General features: G+C 59.1%; 3 protein-coding genes and 1 non-coding gene across 9 annotated transcripts; 2 read left to right on the forward strand and 2 right to left on the reverse strand.

Moving 5' to 3' along the window:
* The first annotated feature begins 1,469 nt into the window (after positions 1-1,469).
* On the forward strand, positions 1,470-4,429 carry RPS16 (ribosomal protein S16). 2 transcript variants are annotated; one of them, XM_041742514.1, is made up of 5 exons: positions 1,470-1,630; positions 1,765-1,866; positions 3,779-3,913; positions 3,960-4,043; positions 4,166-4,429. In XM_041742514.1, exons 1-5 carry the CDS (start codon positions 1,583-1,585, stop codon positions 4,412-4,414), a joined length of 618 nt encoding a protein of 205 aa, XP_041598448.1. In that variant the 5' UTR covers positions 1,470-1,582; the 3' UTR covers positions 4,415-4,429. The 2 variants fall into 2 exon arrangements, with proteins under 2 accessions (XP_041598448.1, XP_041598447.1); XM_041742513.1 differs by having other exon boundaries at positions 3,779-3,875; positions 3,996-4,043; positions 4,166-4,376.
* Positions 4,430-4,577: 148 nt separating this feature from the next.
* Positions 4,578-17,878, reverse strand: PLEKHG2 (pleckstrin homology and RhoGEF domain containing G2). Of its 5 annotated transcripts, none has more exons than XM_041742505.1 (19): positions 17,090-17,878; positions 16,307-16,433; positions 15,211-15,482; positions 15,034-15,134; positions 14,198-14,264; positions 14,013-14,059; positions 13,617-13,767; positions 13,210-13,347; positions 12,846-13,046; positions 12,318-12,410; positions 12,141-12,227; positions 11,786-11,819; positions 11,591-11,692; positions 11,422-11,469; positions 11,304-11,342; positions 11,122-11,138; positions 10,820-10,996; positions 9,786-10,710; positions 4,578-9,707 (listed from the first exon to the last, which is right to left on the reverse strand). In XM_041742505.1, exons 2-19 carry the CDS (start codon positions 16,413-16,415, stop codon positions 8,152-8,154), a joined length of 4,164 nt encoding a protein of 1,387 aa, XP_041598439.1. In that variant the 5' UTR covers positions 16,416-16,433; positions 17,090-17,878; the 3' UTR covers positions 4,578-8,151. The 5 variants fall into 5 exon arrangements, with proteins under 5 accessions (XP_041598439.1, XP_041598440.1, XP_041598441.1 ...); XM_041742506.1 differs by having other exon boundaries at positions 16,307-16,583; XM_041742507.1 differs by lacking the exon at positions 17,090-17,878 and adding an exon at positions 16,884-17,081.
* A 350-nt stretch (positions 17,879-18,228) lies between these two features.
* Positions 18,229-18,321, forward strand: TRNAI-UAU. Its single transcript is given in 2 exon segments — positions 18,229-18,266; positions 18,286-18,321. It is a non-coding gene; the product is annotated as a tRNA-Ile (tRNA).
* A 2,883-nt stretch (positions 18,322-21,204) lies between these two features.
* ZFP36 (ZFP36 ring finger protein) lies at positions 21,205-23,724 on the reverse strand. The gene is made up of 2 exons (XM_041741687.1): positions 23,624-23,724; positions 21,205-22,881 (listed from the first exon to the last, which is right to left on the reverse strand). The coding sequence occupies exons 1-2, from the start codon at positions 23,660-23,662 to the stop codon at positions 21,928-21,930; spliced, it is 993 nt and encodes a 330-aa protein (XP_041597621.1). The 5' UTR covers positions 23,663-23,724; the 3' UTR covers positions 21,205-21,927.
* Positions 23,725-24,442: the final 718 nt, after the last annotated feature.

The following is a 24,442-nucleotide window of genomic DNA, read 5'->3' on the forward strand; positions in this document are numbered from 1 at the left end:
CTCTCATAAATAAAATCTTAAAAAAAAAAAAAAAAAAAAAAAAGAACCTTATGGGCAGCCCCGGTGGCTCAGCAGTTTAGCACCGCCTTCAGCCCAGGGCATGATCCTGGAGACCTGGGATCAAGTCCCATGTCGAGCTCCCAGGATGGAGCCTGTTTCTCTGCCTCTCTCTGTGTGTCTCTCATAAATAAATAAAATCATAAAAAAAAAAAAAAAGAACCTTGGACTTCTGACTCAGTGCTGCCAGAGAAACTGAAGCAACTGTGGCCCCTCTGCAGCTCTGAGACAAGCCTTTTGCCTGGGGAGGGAGTATCCTGAGTGTGGGGGAGTAAAAGGGCAACTCAATCCCGAGATTCCTCAGATGGGATGGGAGGGTGCTAGGGATGAATTCTGTGGGGAGGAGCTTGGTGAGTAGGTCCCTGGAGAAAGAGGGATTCTAGGGTAGGGACCCTGAAGGGGGGAGCATTCTGAAGGGAGGGTCTCGGGGCACCTAGGTGGCTCAGTGGTTGAGCATCTGCCTTTAGCTCAGGTCGTGATCCTGGGGTCCTGGGATCGAGTCTCACATCGGGCTCCCTGCATGGAGCCTGCTTCTCCCACTGCCTGTGTCTCTGCCTCTCTCTCTGTGCCTCTCTATAATGAATAAAATCTTTCTCATGAATAAATAAAATCTTTTTAAAAAAGAAATGAAGGGAGGGTCTCTAAGGTGTGGAGAATTCTAGGGGAGGAACATCCTAGGGGAGGCAGTTGCTGGGAAGAGGAGGCTCTAAAGGGAAGGGAAGGGAATTCTTAAGAAAAGTAGATTTTGAAGGAGGGGGGCTCTAAAAGGGAGAGAAATTCTGTGAAAGGGGATTCTACCGAGGAGGTTCCAGGAAGGGTGGATTGCGGGCATAAGTAGATTCCGGGGCCCCTGAGTGGACGAAGATTCGGGGAAAGAGGAACTGAGTGAGGGCTCTGAAGAGGGGGGAGTCTGGAGGAGACTCTAAAAGGAAGGAAATTCTGGTGAAAAGTAGATTCTGAGCGTGGGGCGCTAAAAGGAGATTCTGGGAGAGGATTCTCGGAGCAGGTGGGTTCTGAATCCTCAATCTGGAAATCCCGCCTGACTTCCTGCTGTGGGTTCCGTAGGTGCGATTCCGAGGGAGGGGGATTTGCGGAGCAGGGGAGGACGACAGCCAGTGGCGAGGGGTAAACGGGAGCCTCTTCTGAGGACCGTGAGACTCGAGTTTTTGGGTGGAGGGAGATTTTTAAAGAGCCGAAAGGCAAAGGTGGAGGCGGTGGGCAACGACCACCATGAGTGTGAAGAACAGCGAGTCTTCTTCCTTCTCCAGCGATTGCACGCAGCGCACTTCAGGCCCCGCCCCTTCCGCTCCCAGGTCCCGCCTCCTCCGGTCCTTGGACCCACCTTCCCGCCGCTATTCCGAAGTCCCGCCCCCTGGCTGCAATATGTGCCGTCAAGCTCTCTCCCGTCGCGACGCAGCTCCCAAAGCGCCTGCGCAGACCCTGAAAAGCGGCTGGGGCGGCCCCGCATTTTCCTTTTCCGGTTGCAGCGCCGCGCGGTGAAGACCTCTTCCCTACCGTCGCAGCCATGCCGTCCAAGGGTCCTCTGCAGTCCGTGCAGGTCTTCGGACGTAAGGTAGTCTGGGTGCCCGAAGGGAGGGGCGGAGGGAGGCGGGGGTCGGCCGAAGCCTACGGGCGGGTTCTGGGGTGGACTTGGGAGCTGGGGCCGAAGCTCACGTGGCTGCGCTGTTGCTCCCTTGCTTTCCACAGAAGACGGCCACCGCCGTGGCGCACTGCAAGCGGGGCAACGGCCTCATCAAGGTGAACGGGCGGCCCCTGGAGATGATCGAGCCACGCACGCTGCAGTACAAGGTGCTGGATTGGGGAGGGGCGTTTGGGTTGAGTGGAGGCCTCTAGCTAGAAAGAGATGTTTAAGTAAGTCGGTTCCTGGAGTTCATTGGCCTTGGAAGCTGGAGGATGTTTAGAAACAGTTGGGGGCAGAGAAAAAGGGGCCTCGGGAAGTGGTTTTCGGGGGTTTGAGATACCGTGATAAAAGCTTGAGTGGGCAGAGTAAAAACGTGGATATTGCAGATATCCACGTTTGCTTTGGAAAGCATCCAAAGAGGGTGCTTTCAGGGACACCTGGGTGGCTCAGAGGTTGACCATCTGCCTTCGGCTCTGGGCGTGATCCTGGAGTCTGGGATCGGGTCCCACATCGGGCTTCCTGCACGGAGCCTGTTTCTCTGCCTGTGTCTCTGTCTCTCTGTGTGTCTTTCATGAATAAAGTCTTTTTTTAAAAAATGAAGATGCTTTAAAAACTCGGATTTTTGGAAGTCCACTCACTGGGGGAATGAAAGGCAACAGGAGTTGGTGCATTCTGGTTTCTTGCACTAAGTTAATGCGGGACGTGTGTTGTGTTCACAATCTAACGTCTTTTTTCGTGCTAGAGTGTAGACTCAGAGGACAGAAATCAATTTATTTCTGTCAGGGTTTCTTAAAACTTTGTAAGGGTAGGGTTTGGACACTGTTGATGGTCAACAATTAAATACTGGAAGAACAGGAACAGAATTTGGGTTTGCTGTGATTTGCTGTGAAAGGGGTTCGTGGTCCCCTGCGTGTTTTTGCCTCAGTTTCTTGAGCTCGGAATGGAAAGAGCAGAGTCTGTTTTTTGCCTGTTTTATATATGTTATTGTTCGAGGGAAGTAACTTCATTTTTGGGTTCTTCTATATAAATGCGGTGCTTACTACCTTGAAGGACTGTTGTGAGGATAAATTAGGTTGTTAGTGTAAACTGCTTAACGTGTGAATAAATGCATTTGTTTCTTCATAAAGTATGTTGCTTTTATTTTATTACCTTTGACTTTTTAATTTTAGTGTAGTGGGCACACAGTGTTACATTAGTTTCCAGTGTGTAGGGTTGTGGTAAAATTGTTACTTTTAAGTGCGGAAAATAACTTTACTGTAGTAGGTTTATTAGTTAGAATTTAATAGGATAGAGTCTGAGATCCCTTGGCATAGTAGATAATCGAGTACTGTGGTTTACTCTTACCATCTGTCAGTTATACAAAAGTTTTGCTTGTGTGTCCTGTGTACAGAGCGGTGGTCCCAGGCCCTACCCTCATAAAGCTCCTAGTCCACTGGAGGAAGCCGACTGGACCCAGTACCAGACACTAATCCAGCGTAGTCTGGGTTGGAATGGAAGAGCCCTGAGAATGCTTCCACTTGGGTGAAAGGATCAGGACAGGCTTGGGGAGTGGGTGGAGGTGATGATGGGGATCTGTGAGCTGAGACCTAGAGTAGGTAAAACAGGAGCACGCAGGCACTTGCAAAACATCTAGAGCCGGCAAGGGGATAGCATGGCATAGGGTGTGTAGTATTGTAATTTGGAAATGGGAGGCTCAGAGGGCTGGGAGGAGAGCTCAAGGGAGAAATCCAGAAAAAGACATGGTCCATGAGTGGCTTTTCAACGTTTGCAGTAGTTTTGGTGGTTGTAGAGGTTTGCCGTGTTCAGTTAAAATGCTAACACTTTTAAGAACCAGTCCTAGAGATGGGAACACTGAGGCCCAGAGGGACAGAAATAGGAGGGCCCAGCTCAGGTTGCCTTCAGGAGTCTCTCATCCATCTTCAAGTGCTCCCTGCTCTCCTGGCCGTGCATCTCCTTGCCCACTAGTGCTTTGAGGTCAGTGGTGGCAGTTACTTGGAGAGAGAGGAGTAGGGTGCTCAGTGAGATAGTCAGCTGTCCAGGTTGTGATAGGAAATCCTGTCATGTCCCCTGTTTCTCCAGCTACTGGAACCTGTTCTGCTTCTGGGTAAGGAGCGATTTGCTGGGGTGGACATCCGTGTCCGAGTGAAGGGTGGTGGTCACGTGGCCCAGATTTACGGTGAGTTCCAGGAATTGGGCGTATGGGGGGACGGATGGGCAGGTGGCTCTGAGAGCCAGGCCTTGTTCTTGGGCCTTCTCAAAGCTAATATACTCTTCTGTGCATGTATTTCCCTCACAGCCATCCGCCAGTCCATCTCCAAGGCGCTGGTGGCCTATTACCAGAAATGTGAGTGAGAACGGCTCCTTCCTATGGGTGGGTGGGTGGCAGGTTGAGGACCAGCCCCCATCTTCAGCCCAGAGACTGGGGGATGCTTCCACCGCTCTCACCTTTCACTGTCCTTCCCCCAGATGTTGATGAGGCCTCCAAGAAGGAGATCAAAGACATCCTTATCCAGTACGACCGGACCCTGCTGGTGGCAGATCCCCGGCGCTGCGAATCCAAAAAGTTTGGCGGTCCTGGTGCCCGTGCTCGCTACCAGAAATCCTACCGATGAAATTGTTGTGAGGATGAGGGTTCATCTTTATAATAAACCGCTGTCGTGGGACTTAAGGTTTCAAAGGTTGTGCTTTGGTTGTTTGTGGTGGGTCTTGGGCTAAAAGGAAAGAAACACCCCAGTGTCAGTCTGGGTGGTAAGCCGGCATCACCCCAGGGTTAGTGTGGACGGGTTGGAGAGGCAGGTGGGAGCAGGCTTGCTCTCATCTCCCTGCACTTCCAGTGGAGTCCAGCGTGGGCACAGCTGAGGTTGAGTGGTTGTGTGGGGTGTCTTTGTGAGTTTGTCCTTTTTTTTTTTCCAGTCCCTTTGCTGCTGTTGTCATGGAATGTCAGGGAGGAGTGGGAAATGTGTAAGATTGGTAAACTTTAACAAGGACCAGAGAAACAATTTAGGTGCATTCCAAAGTCACACTTTGGGCCACACATAGATTGGAAAGGAATTTTTCCTAATATCAACCTGTAGGTAGGTAGGCTTGAGATGTGGTGGGGAGATGGGGTGGGCGTGGCATTTCCCCTGATCATCCCTTCAGGTTGTCAATACTCCCTCCTGGGGAAAGGTCCTGATTTACACTGTGTGGTGGCTGTCTTTGCAGGGCTCAGAACGTGTGTCTGACTGAGGACTTGTTCACCCGTTGTGCCTCCCATGTAGTAAGAGCCAACACGTAGTAGGCTCTCGGTTGCTACTTCTGGGCTACACATATAACACAGGATGTTTCCATTGTTTAAAAAAGTTCTGTGGGACAGCGCTGGTGTATGTATAGGAAAGTAAAGTGTTGCTTGTGGATTCAGTTAACTTTTGTTCTGTGCTTCCCCTCCCATTTTTGCAGGAAGCGAGAGCCCTTCATTGAGAGGGAAGGGCATCTCCGCCCACATTAACCTTGCAGCCAACTTGGATAACCCAGTCATTGTCCCCAGGGTGCCACACTATTCCCCTGGCTGCTGGGGGTACTAGCAAGAACATTGTATGGCAGTTGAACGTTGCTGGCTGAGGGAAAATTTTACATATTTATATATATATATATACATATATATATGAGAGGGAACTTGAAATTTACTGTCTAGTGGGGCAGTTATAAGAAAGCTTGTATATGCCCCACTCAATACAGTAGCTTAGTGTGGCTGGCATACTGGGCTACGCAGATGAGAGAACACTTTTATTATGAGGAAAATTCTATAGGACGGCACTGGTAACAGGGAGTATATTCAGCGCTTCTTAGAGATGGACAGTGGGGTTGATGAGCACCGCACCAAGTAGATGCCCAGCTAAGTGTTCCTGGGAGATTGGTGGCGGGCAGGTATCTAGATGGTAGGTATGAAAATTAACCTGGTGGCCACAAGAGCAGCTCACCAAGTTTTGCACTGAAGGTGTAAAGGGTTAAAGGTTTAGCTGGCATTAACCTCAGTGTCCCAAAGAGGGCAGCAGGGTACTGGCAGCCTACTGCAGAGCCTGATGGAACTGACTGGAGGCTTTGAAGAAGGCTGGGCTTACGTGGGGCAGGTTGTAGTAGACCTGCAAGGAAGGTGTACCTGAGGAGGTATCCGCTTGGGCTGTGAGGGAGAGCTGGGAGTCTGGCAGGTGGGAGTAGGAGTCCAGGGGCAGGGATCAGGAGGGGTTGAAGCAGGCCTGATGTCCAAGGTTTTCCTACAGGGTTGAGGGACCCCCTTCTGAGGCTCCTGGCTCCCTGCCAGAAGCACAGCTGGGATGCATCTTGCATCTGGAAAGGCTGAGGGGGCTCGCCTCTCCTTCCCCACTTGAGGCTATGGAGTAGCCGGCCTCTTTCTCCTTCCCTGCCGCCTCCTCAAATACCGGGAATTCCGGCGCCACTGGGAGCCCGGGTCAGGCTGAGAACTTTCCTTCAGTTGGGAATGTGCAGCTGGGGGCGGAGGAGGGGAGGGCCAGCCTCCGTCCTGACCTCTGGGAGGCTGCAGCAAGCGGGCCCAGGCCCTGCTGTATGGCTCAGTAACCATCCAATAAACAAATGAAAGAAGCTAGCAGCTAGTATTTATTGAGCCAGGCCTTGTTTAGGCTACTTTCCTCAACTAAGACTTACCTGGGGCCCTGGGAGTGCTAGGCTACAAGCCTTATTCTAAGGAAAGTGTTTTCTTGAACCATGCCTGGCATAGGAGAATCACTTAGGTAAGAGGACTCTTAGCTAGGTGACTAGGCAAATCCTTCTTTCTCTATATACGCCTGTTTTTCTCTAAAGTAAGGATCAGAAACCATTCTCACGTGCCTTTTAGGGACTTTGAGAGGATTCAAAGTGAATGAGTTCACATAAAGTGACTAATGCTCGTGCTATGCAGCTGGTACTCAATCTTTTTTTTTTTTTTTTTTCCTGTTAGCTGATTGTTCAAACTTCAGATTCCCAGGCTCCTGCCCTGGAGGTTCTGAGTCCATAGGTGGAACTAAGAGCCTGAGTCCTTGGGGATCTGTGAGTTGAACAATGCCCTGGTGAGTCAGAGGCTCAAATACATTTGGGAAGTGAGGCTGTGCTCCCTGAATCTTTATAAACAATGATCTTACAGGGCAGGTACTGTTAGAATTTCTCAACTGTAGCAGTTGAGAAGACCCAGACTCCAGACTTGAAGGTCATATAGCAACTGGAAAAGTCAGGATTTGAACTTAGCTATGACGGTGTGGTGCCTCAGGAAATTCCAGAGAAAATTAAGTAAGACAATGTGCTAAGTACAAGACGTTTAACGTTCAAGGAACGAAGCTAGTCTATTACCAAAGAAACTGCTTAAATTCGGCTGCTCGCCAGGCATGCCACTGCTGGGAGGAGGCAGAGTGATTCTAACATAAAAGCCTTTGTCTCTGACCTGAATTTCTTTCTTGGGAGTGGGGGCACAGAGGCACTGTAGAGGTCCTGAACTAGAGCGAGGGGGTATGAAGATCCGATGTGTGTAGGTGGGCACAAGAATTGGAACATTCATGTGTCGGGGAGTGAAATCCGATGTGGAACAGACTTCCCAGAATCCCAAACCCAATTCACTCTAGTGTTAGTGTGAAACAATCCCTGAGATCTTGTCGTTCCAAGACCCAAAAGAATCTAAGGCAGGATGGATGGTGGTAGAGAATACTGGGTTGCTGCGCTGATGGATTAGATGGCTGAGTCAGTGAGAGACAGATGAATGGGTAGAGATGCAAATCTGGAGGGATGGATGAGTGGAGAAGGGTTGGTTGGACAACATGGATAGGAGACAGTGGAGGAATGGATGAATGGGTAGGAGAATGGGGGTTAGGATGATGGGTGGATGAAGAGGCAGAGTGGACGAAATAAAGCATGGCGTTTGGATTGAAGTTGGAATAGGTAGCCAGGCAGGAGATGGACGGAGACTGCTGAACAAGATGAGCTGGGACACAGGAACAGGCTGAACTGCTAAGGGAATGGCCTGTCCAAGTCTACTTGGAATGAAGCTGCTTAACTTGGCTTTTCTGGATGACATTGAGCAGTTCCTGAACTCTGAAAGCAAACACCGAATGGTAATGGAGAGTTCTAATTCTCAAAGACTGTTTGAGATGCCTCCAGTTTTCAGAACCACTGATTCATGGATGTGTCAGAGCTTCGCATTCATTGTCTTGTCATCTCCCACTGCCTCCAGAATGGGAAAAGATACAGAATTTCATAATATTAACAAAATATTAATGATATCCCCCTCCCCATCCCTGTTGAGTTAATCAAGGCAAGTAAAAAGGACCATTTGCCAAAGCAGCTCCCAGGAGTTGAAAAGCTGCAGCAATTTTTACACCTGTGTTCAGTGTCTGGACTTCAGGGTGAAGTTCTGAGGGTTGGCGGCATCTGGTTGAGGTCCTTGCTTTTCAAGAAGCCTGGCATCCGGCTCATGTGTGGAAAGGGGCATCAGGAGTTCCCTGGGCCCCGCGAAGGCCCACAGATTCCTGGGGGGGCGCCAGGAGAGTGGGGTGGTTCAACCTGACCTGGGCCTTGGCCGGCCGCAGCCTCCCACCACCCCCGACGTGGATGTTGACCGTGGTGGCATAGCTGAGCCTCCTGGCTGGGGGTGGTGGGGGCTGGGGCTGGGGCGGTGGTGAAGGTGCCCGCGATGCGGGGGCAGAGGAGGACCAGGGACCCCGGGAGGCTGCGGGAGCGTCCCCCCCAGGCCCTTGCCGCCGAGCCAGGCTCTGGCTGATGTACGAGGCTGCCAGGTATCTTGAGAGGGCAGCTGCATTGGGGCCCAGGAGCTGACGGGTTGGAGGAGCGGGACTGTGGGGCGGGGTCAACTCTGAAGTCTCTGACCGGACTACAGGAGAGACCAGGTGGCCTCCCGGTTTGGACATAACCACGGCGCTCTGGCCCGGGGTGGGTACCAGGCCCTGGATGTCCTGAGAGCCTCTTCGCTCGGGCGAAAGCATTGCAGCTGGACCGTGCCCTTCTGTGAGGCTCTTCTGCTCCAACAAAGGTGCAGCAGATGGACCGGGGCTGTCTGGGAGGCTGTCCTGCTCGGGCAAAGGTGGGAGGGCCTGGACTTGGGTGTCCGGGAGGCCTGGTCGCTGGTGCAAAGGTGTGGTAGCTGGGACGTCTGGGTTGGGCACACACAGCGGCGTGCTGGCTGGGACCCGATCGTCTAGGCAGCTCCTGTGTGCAGGCAAAGGCGAGGGGTCTGGAGCCTGAACGTCTGAGCAGTCTTGGGGTGAAGACAGTGGAGCACCGGCTGGGACGTGATGGCTTAGGTGGCCTCCACATGCAGGCACAGGTGAGGCACCTGGAGCCTGAATGTCTGGGAGCTCGTGTCGCAGGGGCAGTGGGGTGCTGTCTGGGATCTGATGGTTCCCTCCACACATAAGCGAAGTGTTCACCGCCTGATCGCAGCCACCGGCTGGGAAGTGAACATCCCGGGGGCCTCCTTGCTTAGTTAGCAGGGTACCGGCTGGGGTCTGGGTGCGCAAGTGACCTTCTTGCTTCGGCATAGTGGCCGTGGCTACAACCGTAACATCGGAACAGCATCCCCGCCTGGGCAAAGCAGGGCTGCTTGGATCCCAGATGTCCACATGGCCTCCATCCTCAGCCAAAGGAGCGGTGCCTGGAACTTGGATTTCCAGGGGGGCTTCCTGAGCAGGCAAAGCTGTAGCCAGCACCCGAACACCTGGGGCGTCCTCCTGCTTCGGCACGGCTGCGGCGGCTCCGGCCACACTCTGTATATTCCAGAGGCCTCTCTGCTCAGACAACGGGGCCGCAGCTGGAACCCGGATGCCCAGATGGTCTTGCTCAGGCAAATTTGAAACCTTTAGACCCTCGCCCCCGAGGCAGCCTCCCTGCTTAGACAAAGGTGTGGCGGCTTGAACCCGGGTGGCGGGACCCAGAGGAACAGACTCCTGGGCACAGGTCAGCGGGAAGGCCAGCTCACAAACCAGCACATGTCCAAAGGCAGGCAGGGGCCCTGTGTGCACAGAAAGAACCGAGTCAGCACTCTCGTCTCTGCGTGGGCCGTCTCTGCGGACACACACCTGGACCTCACCTGGCTCAGCCTGCTCCTGCGGCAGGCAGGGGGACAGCTGCGGTTGGGCCAGGGCGCGCGGCCGGCGGCGGGGGGCGTTGGCCGACGCCCGGGTCTCAGCCCGCTGCATCTGCTGGATGCGCTCGCTGTAAAGCCGGGCTAACTCTCGCACTCGGGAGGCCGCCCGCTCCGAACTCGAACTCGGGGCTCCTGCCTTCCCACTCCCGCCGCTGCCTCCGCCCAGATCCGAATCTTCCAGGATGAGCAGTGGCTCCGGGAAACCCGGCCGGGCCAGCTGCCCCTGCTCCAGGGCCTGCCAGGCGCTCCGGATCTCCGAACAGGAGCGGAATTCCAGCTCATCCGGGAATCCCTGATCTCGGGGGACATCCTGCGGCTGGAAGTCTGGGAACGACTCCCCTTCCGCAGCCTCCTCCCGCCCTGCCCTGCCGCCTGAGGACGGCTCTCCCAGTTTTATGGAACTGCTTCCAGGGAACAGTTCTCTCCTGGTGGCCAGGGCCTCATCGGGCCCCCGCAGAGGTCCCTGGAGCCATGAGTCACAGGGCAGGGTGGGAGCGCTGGGAAGACTAGGAATGTCAGGGACACTAGGTATGGCTGGAAGGCAGGGCATTTCAAAAACACTGGAAATGTCTGACAGACTGGGAAGGTGGGGAATCTTGGGAATTTCAGACAGGCTGGGAATTTCAGGGAGGTTGGGTGTATCTGGACTTTTCGTAAGGCCGGGAACGTCAGGATTTTCAGCTGCGCTGGAACTTTCGAGCCCCTCCAGGACATGGAGTGGGGAAGGCCCGCGTTCGTCCATTTCCAGCTCCTCCTCCTCCTCCTCTTCTGAAGAGTCCCGGCTGGGCAGGGCTTGGAATGTGAGGGGGTCACTGCCCTCCGGCACCTGGGAGTCTCCAGGGAACTTGGGGATGTCGTGGGGCGATGGCTGTAGTGGGCAGTGTGGAAGAGGCCAAAGATAATCAGGGCGGGCTGGCCCCCCACCCCGACCCCCAGCCAAGAGCCCCGAGGACACGATGCTGGGACGCCCAGCTCACCGCTGGATCCCGGAGGCCTCTCTGGTTCAGCAGCTCCAGGATCTCTTCAGTGATCGAGGTCCCAGAGGGTTCCAGGGTAGGGGGTCCAGTGTCTTCCAGGTCCTCAGGGGGTCCGGAAGCTGGAACTGGTGGCTGAGGCTCTAAGGTGGGGTACAGCTCCCCCTCACTGCCAGCGTGCTGTGAGCAAGGAGAGAGGATGGAGGGTAGGAGTCCAGGGCCCTGTCCCCTCCTCCCAGACCCAGGAGTCTGGGTCCCCAGACCCTGTCCTAGAGGACTTTTTTTTTCCCTAGGGGACTTCTTACCTTGAGTCTAGGCTGAGCTGGGGATGGAGAGATGAGAAAGAGAAGAGTGAGATGCAGGAATAAGGCCCTTCCTGCCCCACCGATGAGCTGCCCCTGCCAACCCCTCCCCCATGCACATGGGCCATCCCCCGTGAAGACAGACAGACAGGGCTGCACCCAGCTGGGCCAGGGCGGTCACGTACCGTTCTGTGGAAACATAACGTACGGGTCCTTCATTGGCTCTGGGGAGAGGACACAGTGACGTCAGGGGCCCAGCTCCCACCGCAATCTCCAGTCAACCTTTAGGTGGAGGACACTCACCGGACTGTCTGCGGCCACGGCGGGTAGCAGAGGGTCCTGGAGACGGAGCTGTGGGAGAGGCAGGTTAGAAGCCCGTGAGGGGCCCAGCCCCAGCTCCTGAAGGAGGAGAAGGCTGGGGGTGCAGCTGCTGGGGGAAGAGGTTGGGGGATCCTCAGGGTTCCGTCTTTACCTGTGTTCCTTCGTCCAGGAGTGAAACTTCTAGCATCTCGAGGTCGGGGAGACCCAAGCGGGGGTGTCAGGGGCTCTGGGATAGGCTTACTTTTAGGAGCACCTAGGGGTAGAAATTTGGAACCCAATAATCTCCTTCTCCTTGGGGAGGAATTCCTCTGCTCCCACATCCTCCCAACCCAAGGCCTCAACTCACAGTGCAGGCTGTTTTCAAGGAGAACTTGTTTCGCCTGAAAGAGACAAGGACAAGGGTGGCGTCCCAGAGGCCTCATCTCTGAGCACCCCTGTCCTAGTCCCGGTAACGGGTGCTGCTACGTGTGAGGCTGATGATTATTAGCAATCACCACGACTCTGGGGGGTCGGTGCTGATTCCTCCAGGGGAGGAAACTGAGACCAGAGAGGTTGCGTTACTTGCCCGAAGTCACAGAGCCGCAGGGTGGAGCTGGGATTAGTCTAAGTGGGTCCCCCAGCACTCAGGGTCTTGCGGTACTGGGGGGCCCGGGGGTAGTCCTCCAGCACGCTGAAGGCCCACAGATGGGCAGAAGCTGTACCTTGGCAGGGATAGAGGCCGGGTGGTTCTCAAAGAAGAGGCGCTGGAGACAGTGAATCCACAGCCTCTTCTCTTCTTGGTTCTTGGCCTGGGGGTGGGATGGGGTGGAGTAGGGAGCCGGGTGTGAGGTCTAGGGACCGAGGGGAACCCTGACCGCCCAGCCCCACCTGGCACTCACCTGGAGCAGGTGCCTGTGTTTGGGAATGGTCAGATCGGACACCTTGAACCCCAGAGGGTCTCGAGGGCTCTCGCTCACACTCAGGTTGCAGCACTGGGGTGAGGGGAGACAGAGGGGCAGCAACCTGAGACTGGGCAGAGGCCTCCTGTGCGTATCTGGGTCCCTACCTCCCAGACAGATGTGCCCCTAACGTTGCGTGGTGGGTCCTCTTTGCCCCTGGTGAGCCTCCCCACCAGGCTGGGCTCTGCCCTCCTTCACCGGCCCCTCCCCTTCATCTGGATCAAGAAGATGCTTGCCAGGTGGGCAAATCCAGCCCCGGCTCCCCAGGTCCTCACCTGCATCCTGCTTGGCCTCACCCCTCATTAAACCTCACCCTCCCATCCTTGGACTCAAGAAAATGTGGCCCTTTTAAGCTGGGTGGTCCCTTTTTTGCAGACCGTGCCCCGGGTCCTCCCTGTAAGGACACTGGTATGGTAAGGACACAGCTGGCAGGTAACCCTCTGGCCTCGCCCCCAACCCTGAACTCACGAAGATGTGGCCCTTGTAGGTGTACTCCGGTCCCCGGCGCTTGGCCACGAGCAGCATTCGGGAGAAGAGAAAGAGCAGCCGCTCGCCCCCTCGAAGTCGGGGGCCGCCCCCGCCGCCGCCTCGGAAGGCGCCCTCCAGCACCAGCTCCCCGAAGGCGCTGAGCTCCGGGCCGGTCCAGCCGCCCAGCCGCCGCTGCACTTCCTGCCGGGCCCCGCCAGGTGCAACGGCACAGAAGCGGGCACAGCAAGACAGGGGCGTTAGCAACACGGCCCTCCGAGGCCACCCGGGGAGCACTGATCCCCACCCTCCCCCTGCCAAAGGCCCCCCCTGCCCCGTCCAGCCGCCCCTCCCCCGCCGGGGTCACCTGGAGGCGCGCAGCATGCTCCTGCTTGCGTTTCATGTCATTGATGTACCAGGCGACGGCTGTCATGGACACAATCGCCTCTTCCACCATCTCGCGGCCCCCGGCGCCCGGGCCCTCCGCCCAGTGCTTGCCAAGCTCCTGCCAGGCAGCCACCAGGCACCCAGGGAGGGGACAGACATGAGAGAAAGATGAGAACGACAGGAGACAGACAGAGGTTGGGGCAGACGTGGCGACCCAGAGAAGGGGACAAATAGCAGAGACAGAAAGTGGGATCAGTTGGCGCCAGAAGCCCCGGCCCCAACTGCTGTCCCGGTTTCTAGGGGACTTGTCCTTTGGCCCACCCTCCAGATGTACCACCAGGACCCCCCCCCCCCCACTACGAGCAGCCCCCCAGGGCCACGGCTGACCTGCAGCAGCAGGTGGTACTTGAGGATCCGCTGAACAGGTTTGAGCAGGAAGCTCTGCAGGGGCAGCGAGTGGTGGAGCTGGGCCTGGCGCTCCTGCAACCACAGGGCTGCGGGCGGGGACAGCGACAGCTCCCGGAGCAGGGCTAGGGAGCTGGGGGCACAGCAAGGGTCAGGGGTCAGCTGGCGGTCTCAGTGGGCGGGCTGGGAGTGGCCAGGGTTGCAGGGGCTGGGGGGCTGGGGGGCGGTCGGGGGCAGCTTAGGGAGAGGTGGGGGGGGGTCAGGCAGGGGTCAAGCAGGGCAGGTGGAGGTGGAGGGGGTGGAGGGAGGCTGGCTGGCGCATCCGCATCTGCTCAGTGGGCAAGGCCTGGGGCCCAACAGGGGCTCCTCACCCCTCACCTCGGGTAGTTCATGCAGTACAACGTGTAGATGTCAAAATCCTCACTCTGCGGGGGACACGGGAGTCAGGGAGAGCTGAGGTGTGACTGTCCCGCCCCGTGGGCCCCTCACGCCTGGCCCAGGCCTGCCCCGCCCCCTACCCAGGCCACCGCATCCCAGACTGGGCAGCGTCACCCCTGACTCACCCTCTGCACAAAGCACTCGGCAATGCCCCCCGCGCTGGGGCTGCCCTCTAGGTCCTCCAGGAGCTCACTGTGGGGGAGAGGGGGAGGTGAGGGACTGCCCCGGCCCCCAAGCCCCCTGTGGGAGGACTCCAGGAAGCTGGGGACTTGGCTGTCAGGATCTCTCAAGGGGCCACCTATCCAAAGGGAGTCTTCCGAGTGCTACACGGGAGGTCACAACCTGCTCAGCCTTTATCCACGGACAGCGTCACCTTCCTCAGCCCAAAATCTTGTTACAGCTGACATGAGCCTTGGGGGGCGGGAGGGGGAATCTTGTGATATGACCCCGGGAGAGGGGCATCATGACCCTCAGAGCTGTGATGATCTTAAGATCCTGAGAGCTTGTCATGACTTCTCAGATCTCCTGCAATGATCTCAAGATCTCATTAAGATGCTCGCAGGTGTCAAGATCCTTGGATCCCAGCCTCGTCGTCGCTGGGTCCCGGCCAACCATCTGGTTTGTCTGGGACTGAGGGGTTTCCCAGGACGGGATGGTGATGAAAATGCTCACACTGGCATGATCTTCAGGCCCGGGAGCCCCGGATCCATCGTGATCCCAGACCTGACATGGTGCTGAGACACCCCAATATTTAGACCTCATCTGGGTCCTCAGGCTCCATCCCCCTCACCCTCCACCACTCTGGGTCCTCACTCCCCGTCGTGATCCCTGCCCGGTGGCGCTACAGCCCAGGTACCAGCCTGGACGGGGCACGATGGGGCTCCAAGGTTTGGGTCAGGCTACAGCCCACCGCCCCTGACCCTGCCGGCCGGTGCCCTGGCCCATCCCTCCTGCCTCTGACCTGCTGAACTCGTAGATGTCCTCGATGTTGGCAAATAGTATGCCCACCTGCTCCGCGCTCAGCCCCAGGACCCCACCGTCCAGCAGAGGGCCCAGGTAGTCCTGTGGGGGTGACTGGGGTTATGGGGGTGGAGGCCGGCCGGGGTTCCCACTGGGCTCAGGTGCCCACCTGCCTCACCTCCACGATGCTGCGAAGGTCCCGGACATAGGCCCGCTCTGTCTCCACGATCTCTCGTGCCACTCGCTCCAGCCTCGAGGGTTTGGCCGAACCCGGGGTGCCCACAGGTGACAGATGCAGGCGGATGGGGGGCCCTGGAAGGGGCTCTGGCCTGGACGCTGAGCAAGCTGGGGTGGGCCCCGGAGCCGGGTCCCCCTCGGAGCCCACAGTGCTGAGGGATGTGGAGCTCCCAGAACCTCGGGGGGAGGCCATGGCCGGGGTTGCAGGGGCTGCTGGGGGTGTGGAGCAGATCAGGGGGGTCTCCCCAAACACAGCGAGTGCTCTCAGCCCTACACTCACCCCCACCCGGTTGAGCCTGGGCTTTCCCCTGGGTTCCCTTCTCCTTTGCCCTGGTCTGCTCTGGTCCTGTCCAGTCCTCTCCCTTCAAGGTCTTCTCTGGGCTCTGGCCTCCACTCTTCTAATCCACCTCCATGTGTCAGCCTGGGAGATCTTTATTAATTGGCCCATTTGACCCTGTCACTCCAAGCATAACCCTTTCATATCCTGAGGATAAAGTCCAAATTTATCAGATCCACAGGGCCTTATGCAACGCGGCCATTAAAGACCTTTCCATTCTGCTCTCTTCGCACAGCCACACCACTTCTCACCAGTCCTATTCGACGGCTTTCACTCACTTAAAAAAAAACCCAAACAGCCTCTCTCACCTCTGCACACACCGTTCCCTCCGTGAAGAATACTCTTCCTTGCTTTTCCCAACTCCGTCCTCCTAATCTTTCGGTTCTGTTTAGACGTCCCCTCCTCCACACAGCATCCACTGCCTTCCCAGACGGGGCTCCCACAGTGAGGGGACGGGTCTTTCTCTACCAACCCCCCCTACACCCTGTCCCAGCCCTGACCTGGGTTTCCCCCTCTGGGCTGTCCCCATCTGGGGACGGTGTCATCTGCCCGCGCAGAGCTCTGCGTAGGCAGGGCTGGGACTGTCCCTGTCACCCTGTGTTGTCAGCACTGCCCAGCACCCGGCCAGCCACGGAGGGCTGCAGTGCCCGGAATGAAGGACAAACGCCCAGCAGACCCCCACCCTCCCTTGCACGCTCACCTGTCTGGGTCTCACACACAGCTGCACAGTTGCACACTTCACCTGTGGGGCCGCGGCCAAGGCCAGGGCTGGGTTTGGACAGGCTGGGTCCCCGGGCTCCCTCGGGCATGGCTGAGCGGCTCAGCGGCTGCAGCAGGAAGACCCCCTTCTGGGATGCGAGGACCCCATCAGCCTCCCCCGCCGCCCACACTCACAGATTGGGCCAGGGACTTGGGAGCAGGTCTAAACCCACGCGGGACCCCCGAGAGTAACGAATGGGGCAGACGGAGGCCGAGCGCTAGAAAGAGGGGCGCAAGGAGAGGGAACACAGAGGAAAAGATGGAAAGGTTGAGACAAAGAAGAGTGAAGCCGGGAGCCTGGTCTGTCCGGGCCGGCGGCTCAGGGATCCTGGGAACGCTCGGGCTCCGGCTGGAGCGGAGGGCGAGGGGCAGGGCTGGGAAAAGCCGTGGGCGGGAGGCCGCGGGGTCCCAGGGGAGGGCGGAGGAGGCTGGGGGACCGGATGCCAGGGTCCTGCAGACGGCTCCCTCCCCCGCCCGGGACTGCGAGTTGGGGCGCTGGCCCTGAGCCCTCGACCCACCTCCCCTCCTCCGGCCGGTCCCTCCGCGATCCGCTTACTGTCCCCACCGCCGCAGCCCGGGTCCCCAGCGCCTTCCCACACCCCTCCAGACCCAAACTCCCGCCGGCGCCTCCGCTCGCCCCCCGCCGGCACGCCCCCTCATTGTTCGGCGGCTGCGGCGCCGCCCCCTCCCCCAGCCCGTCGGGGCCCCTCGCCTCCCCCCTCACCTCCCAGGGAGTCTCCAGCCCCGAGCCGAGGCTGCTCGCTGCTTATTCGACCCCAGCACGGTCCCCGGGGAGCGCAAGGCCGGACTCCCCGGTCTCCGCGAGTCAGGGGCGTGCACTTCGGGTTCTCAGGCTCCGGGGACCAGAATCCGGGGTCTCTCGGAGAATGGGATGCAGCGGTCCGAACTGCTCGGTCCTCTAAGCGAGGGATGCTGGGGGTCCCGACTCTTGGGTCTCGGATGGGGCGCTGCGGACCCAAATTCCTGAGTCTTCTAGGTAGGGCTGTGGGGCGACCGGATTCCCGAGTTCTCCCAACTCCAGGAGCAGAGGTTAAACCATCTCCAGGCCGGGGTCCCAAATTCCTGGGTCCCCTTGAAGTAGTGGGCGTTTCAGCCCCAGACTGGCTGGGGCTCTAGGAGTCCGTGTGCCAAGTTCGGATGTCTGGGCTCGGGTGTCTGGGAACCCTGGAGGAAGTCACCGGTCCAGGATCCGAAGTTCTTTAAACCGGGGTGCGGGAAGCTCGGCCTCCGGGATCGCGCCGGTCTGAGGTCCCGGACTGCCGGCTCCTCCAGGAGGGGGCGCTGGGCACCTGGATATCTGGGCTCCTTTAGCCTGCGCTTCGGGGTCTCTCAGGGCGCGGTGCACACTCGCGACTCCCGAGTCCACGACTTTGAGCCCCTCAGGCTCTGGGACGAGTACCGCGGGGCTCCCGCGGCGGCGGCGCCACATCTGTGGCGGGAGAGTCCGGTCCCAGCTGTGAGGCGGGGGGCGGTCGCCTGGGGCCTCCCCTCCCCCCCCCCCAGCCGCCCGGGCTCATATCCTGTTCCCGCCCGCGGGGGGGAGGGGCTGCCTTCCGGCCGGCCAGCGGGTAAAGGGTTAAGACCCCTCCCCTGGCTCTGAATATTCATGAGAAGGCGAGTCCCAGGCAGGCCCCGCCCCCGCATTCCAAACGCCTCTCTTTTACTTTTCCCTTTTACAGCAAGGGCCTTCGGGGCGTGAGAATCCGGAACTGGTAGCCCGCTTTCTCCCATTGGTCAACCAAAAGATTCTTATTTGCATATGCAGTAAAAGGCGGAGTTGTCCAGTAAAGTCACGTGGCCAAGAACGACTGAAGGACCTCGCGACGCGAGGGTGCGGCCGGAGCTCCAGTGGCGCAATCGGTTAGCGCGCGGTACTTATACGACAGTGCGAGCGGAGCGATGCCGAGGTTGTGAGTTCGATCCTCACCTGGAGCATCTTTTTTTCCTCGGCCTCTTTTTAGAAATGTATACATCTTAAAAATCACCAAAAACATCACATCGTCACTTATAGGAATGAATGTTTTGATCTTCGGAGTTTTCGGGCTGGAAAGACTCCTGGAACTCTGGCGATCTCCCGGGAGAGCGGCCTGTGTTGCGGGGAGGTGCCGTTTCCATCCGGGCCGCCAGAGGGTAGTATGGCCTCTTAAATGGGTCTGCAAATCTCAGTTTAAGACTTCTGTAGAGGTGTAGTGTCCTCCGCAAACTGTGTATGGCACTGCCTCTTCATCTTTTCTGTCTAGGATTTTTTTTTTCCATATAACACCGTATTGTACAACATGATTCAATATATTCATAAATTGTGAAATGATTACTGTAAGTTTACTTAACATCAATCACGTCATATAGTTACTAATTTTTTTCCGCCTGTGTCTTGGAGTTAATTTCTACTCCCTCTCTTCCTCCCTTTTCCTGCATTGATGTGTTTCTTTGAACAAATGCTAAACATCCAATACGTGGCTGACTTCTGTTTAGGGTTTAGGCATGAGCAATTAACAAGACCAAGTCCCTGCTTCTGAAGGTTTGACACTCCAATGAGGAGGTTTCATGTAAACATGAAAACTACATTTTATATGTTACATGGTGGTGAATGTCCGGGAAAAAGCAGAGCAAAGTAGGGAGGATGAGATGAGGGTGTTCCAGCTTCAGTGAGGATTGTGATCCTAGTAGTGAAACACCATCTCACTGAGGAGACATCTGAGCAGAGACCTCAAGGAGGGAAGTAGGCCACGAGGATACCTGGGGGGTATATTCCAGGCAGAGGCAGCAGTCGGTGAAAGGCCCGGGGGCTGAAGCAGGACAGCTATATTGGTGAGGGGCTAGGAAGCCAGTGACTGGAGCAAAAGAGTGGCCAAAGATAAGAGCCAGGCCTTGTAGGCTGGTGAGGACTTGGGACTTTGCCTTTAATGTGACCTGACCGACTCAGGTGGCAGGACAGGTTCCCTGTGGTTGTCTTGTTGGGGAGGGAGGTTCCTGAGCCAGGAGAGGGGGAAGGGGCTACTAGGAAGGTTCAGGGGGGAGATGATGCTGGATGGGACCCAGGTGGGGGCCGCAGCATGGGACCCGGGTGAGGCCCCCAGGAGGCAGGTGGATCTCTGTACAGGATGAATCAGACAGAAGTGCTGTTGGACGGGGGTGTGGGTTTGACAAAGAGGAGCCAAGGGCACTCGCAGGTGTTTGGCACTGGTAGCTGGCCGTATGGGTCATTTTCAAAGATGAAGTTTCTGTTTTTCGAAGGGGCAGAGAACCTGTTTTTTGGTTTTTTGTTTTGTTTTGTTTTTGCTAAGGGAAGGGCCAGAGATGTCAGTTTCTCTTTCTTTCGTGTCTTCTGTAGACGTCGGCCCCGGCTTGTTCTTGCTCTCCGCCTCCCCAATGTCTTTGGGTCTCCGTGTTTGTCTTTTACTCCAACCCTTTCTCCTAAGCGTGGGGATCTGAGCCCTTTCCTAAAAATGAGGGGAGGCCAGTGTCCTGGAAGGGGAGATGAATGGCCAGGGCCGGCCAGGGGGCGAGAGAGCACCAAAGAGGAGAGGGCCCGGAGGCCGGAGGAGGGGAGGGGGGCAGAGGAGGAGGAGGGGACTGGAGAGGGAGAGGCAGAGGCAGGACCCCAGCAGGAGGGCGCAGAGGGGTGGGGAGCAGAGGTGGAACCGAGCAGACAACGAGTGAGTGAGACGCAGGGAGGAACAGGGTGGAGAGGGCAGGCCGAGGGGCGGGGGGGGGGGGGGCAGGGAGAGGAGGGGAACTGAAGGAAAGAGAGGAAGGGGGAAGGGGCGGGGGGGGGCTGGATGGGGAACCAGGGGAAGGGAGAGGGCTGCTGGGGGAGGGGCGGCCTTGGAGAGGGGAGGGGGAGGGGAGGGCGGCGCGGGAGGGTCAGGGGAGGAGGAACTGACGGGGGAGGCCGAGGAGCCGAGAGGGAAGTGGGGGAGGGGAGCGGGGGAAGGGGCAGGGGAGGCGGCGGCGGAAGGGGGGCGGGGCGCCGGCGCTGACGCGGGGCGGCTTCCGGGCGCGGGGCGGCCTGCTCCCCCGCCGCAGGGTGGGTCCCGCCGCCTGTTGCCTTGTATGGTCCGAGGCCGCCGCGGTCCCCCGGGCCCCGCCCGACGCGGCCGCGACCCGCCCCGGGCTCTGGGGGGGGGGCCCCCGCCTCGGCCGCGCGCCCCCAAGGCCCCCGGACGCCGACGGCCCGCAACGCCGAGCTCCTCGGGGCCCGACGGGCCACGACCCTGCCCCTCGGAGGTCGGGCCGGGAAGCCGCAGGCGGCACTGGGCGGGCCCCGCAAGGTTTCCGAGCCACGAGAGTCCAGGATTCCAGGGCGCCGAGACTGCGAGAGTCGAATCCTGAGGCTTTCACGCCGCCTCCCCCCGGGTCCCGAAAGCCTGAGTCCCCCTCACCCCCCACCCCAGGCTGTCACGTCCCGGAAGGCCGCCGGCACCCCGGGCGCCCCGACTTTCAGGGATGCCCCCTCCCCCCCGCCGCGCCGCCCCCGTGCGCCCTGGGCTCGCGCCCCGGCACATTCCGTCCTCTCCGCCCCGCCCTCCTCCCTCGGCCCCGTGGGGACGGAAACATGCCGTCCCGCCCGCGCCCGGCCGAGGGCTGTGGGTCACGGAGCCCGGCCGGACGGCAGCTGGCTCTCCGAGATCCGAGGGTGACCTCACCTGGGCCCGCCCTCTCAGGTGAACGGCCGGGCCCGGTGACGTCACTTCCTGCCAGGTAAGCGCCGCGGGCGGCTCGGCCTGCGGGGAGGAGGGGGGCGGAGGGGCCGTCGGCGGACCCTACCCTCTCCCGCTTCCAAACACTCCCCGCCCCTCTCGACCGCTTCTGGACCGCAGAGGACTCCGGGATTGCAGTTTACACACAGATTCCTTTTATTTAAAAATTCCAAAAACCACAAAAATAAACTTTTAACAATATATTACTTAATATATTATTATAGCATACTTATAACAATAATTATTCCATCGTTTCCAATATTACAAAAAGGAGGAAGAAAAATACAAGGGAAGCAGACGACCCAATATATATAAATACTATAAAATCCATTAGAATAAATAAAGTCGTCATAAATAAAAGGCCCAATGGCTGGGGGGGATTGGGGGTGGGGGGGGTTTGGCAATGGCTTTGGCTACTTGCTTTTGGAGGGAAATTCGAGCACCAGGATTCCCCCTCGGGGGAGGCTCCAGTCACCACCAGACTCTGGAACCTCAGGGTCTAGGAGAAATTGGGAGGGGGCAGTGGGAGCCTATTATTCACAGCATTGGGAAAGGGAGGGGTGGGTAGAGGGCTCACTGCCTTCCTCAAATCTGCTACATACTTTTTTTTTACAAGACCCAGAAAACTCCCCACCCCAACACCATGAACACGGAGCTTGCACACTGGGGACCTGCCCCAGCGTGGGGTCAGGGGAGTGGGTTAATGCACTTTGGAAGGTAGGGGGAGGCTACTTGATTGAGTCCCCCAAGTTCCCCACAGCCCCGGGGCCCCTGTGGAACCCACAGCAAAAGAGAAATGGCCCCCTTGAGATCCAGCTGATCTGTACTGGGCGGGCACTTGTCACTCAGAAACAGAGATACGGTTGAAGATGGGGAGTCGCCGGGGGGCTGCAGGTGGCTGGGGTGGCCCAAAAATCCCAGCCTCGAAAACAGGCGAGTCGGATCCCCCTAGGCTGCTGCCGCTGCTGGCATATTCTTCAGGATCAGATCCCAGGGACTGTGCAGAGGGGCTCCGAGCCAGGCCACCCAAGGGCCCCCAGACGCTACTGGGGGTAGCCCTTCGGCAGGAGGGGCAACAGACTGCGGTGGGGTCCCTTCGGGCCACCGGGGTCCCAGGGGCAGCAGAGAACGCAGAGGGTGAAAGTGGAAGGTCCCCAGGTGGCGGTGGTGGGGAGCTGGAGGGAGAGAAGGAGCAGGAAGACAGGGAAGGGCCTGTCAGGCCTGCTGGTGGTGGTGACGGTCGGCGGCCGGAGGGCAGGCCGGAGAAGCTGATGCTCTGGCGCAGCACATGAGGGTGGCTGGGGGCAGCCAGATCTTCGCTGGGGTTGTGGATGAAGTGGCAGCGTGAGCCGTAGGGGCAGCCGCCCTGGAGGTAGAACTTGTGGCAGAGTTCGGTCTTGTACTTGGGGTGGCGGCTGGCCTGGCGCAGCTCGCCCAGCCCGTGGGCAAACTGGCACTTAGCCCCGTAGCGGCAGCGCCCACTCTCGGAGAAGGTCCGACACAGCTCCGTCTTGTACCGGGATGAGGTGGTGGGAGTCGCAGTAGGTGAGGTGGGTGAAGGCGACAGTTCAGGGCCTGAGCGGGGAGCCAGGGGTGCGAAACCCGGGGGTGGTGGCACCCAGCCACAGCTTGGACTCTCCACCAGGCTGGTGGAGCGGCCAGGCAGGCGGCCACTGATCCCAACCCGGCTCCTCTCGGGTGAGCTGGGGCTCCAGAGCCCGGAGGGGGGCCAGCCTGGGATGGACTCCGTCTCTCCGTGGTCAGATGGCATGTCAGGGCTCAGCGACAGGAGGCTCTGTGGGAACAAGGATCGGTTAAGAAACCGAAAATGCTGGGTGACGCCCCACCCCAGCTGCAGGGCACCTAAGAGCTTGCCAGTCCGGTTTGTGGGCTCCCGGCCTGAGCCCCACCTGCCCACATTAAAATATGGGTGCCAGATGGCAGGGATCCCGATTTGGAAGTTCAGAATCTCACCGCCCCCCCGCCCCCCCGCGACAGAAGTGTCTCCCGAGGGACCCAGAGTCCCCGGCTCTCCAGGCCGGATCAAAACAAGACCCCAGAGTCAGACAACACCACTGTCCTCCCAATTTCGAGCCTCTGGGCCCCTGAGGAGCTGACCCCTCGCATCGGGTTCTCCAGTTTCACAGCTGCAGAAGCGGGCAAAGTTAGCCGCGGAGTCGGGAAGCCCTCGGACTCGAGAGTTCCCAGGCTCTGGCTGGCCCGAGGGGCGGAGGGACAGAGTCGGCCCCCCCTCACCCCGGGACTCCGCGCCAAACCGCGCCCTCAGCAACCACTGGGGGTCAGGCCAGGTGTGGGGCCATTTCCGCCTCCAGGCAGCCCTGGACTCCGACGAGTCCCCCGGCCTCCCGACTCCCGAGGGCCGAGACCCGAAAGTCGCGGGCTCTGTTTTCGCCTCCTGAGGGCCGCGCGGCTGTGGGAAGGGAGGCAGGGCCCCCGGGCCGGGCCGGAGCTGTGGGCACTAGCGCTCGTCGCCCTGGGGGGGCGGGCGGGCCCCGGGGGTCGCCTGCGGGGCTCACCTTGTAGATGGCGGTGAGGTCCATGGTGGCGCGATCCATGGCGGCGCGAGCGGCCGAGGGGTGAGGAGCGGGCCGGGAGGGCGAGCGCTGAAGTCAGGCTGCGGTCGGCCGGCCGAGCCCGGGCTTTTATAGAGGCGGGCGAGGGGGGGCGGGCCGGGTGGGTGGGGCCAGAAGGGGCGCTTCCCGGACGCGCGCCCCCAGCAAGGCCCGCCCGGCCCCCGGCCAGGACGCACCGGAGCCCGGCCCCGCGGGCGGCCGCAAGCGGGGAGTGCCCCGGGCCGGGGGGGGGGGGCCGGGGGGGGCAGGGGGGTGTCGGCCCAGTTTCCAAGGCTGGAGAGAGCGAGGCGCGGAGAAGCGAGCTGGGCCGTGGTGGGGGCAGGGCTCCCCGGGGAGTCGACACGGGCCGAGGCCAAGAGGGCGTGCGCGGGACCACGGCCGGGGGCGGGGAGAGGAGAGCGCCGGGAACCGAGCCGGGGAGAGAACCGCGCGGGGCCGCGGCCGTGGCGGGAGAGCCGCGCGCGCCCCGGAGGCAGGGAGAGGCGGGGAAGTTGGGAGACGGAAGAGCAAGTTAGAGACAGTCCCAGGGGGACAAACTCAAAAGAGGGGGAAGCGCGAGGGAGGGTCGCGTAAACTGAAAAAGCGGGGGGATGAACCGGGGGAAGCAAACACCGACAGGCCAGAAGTCCCGTAGGAGCAACACGGAAGGGCGACCCAGGCCAGGTGGGGGATTCCGGGACGTGCGCGCCTGGCTCGGGCTCAGTCAAACAGCCCAGCTCGGGAGACCTTGGTCACCAGCCCCCTGGCCCCCGAGACTCGCGG

This window comes from Vulpes lagopus, chromosome 2 (assembly GCF_018345385.1).
Source record: "Vulpes lagopus strain Blue_001 chromosome 2, ASM1834538v1, whole genome shotgun sequence".
NCBI classification, from domain to species: Eukaryota; Metazoa; Chordata; class Mammalia; order Carnivora; family Canidae; genus Vulpes; species Vulpes lagopus.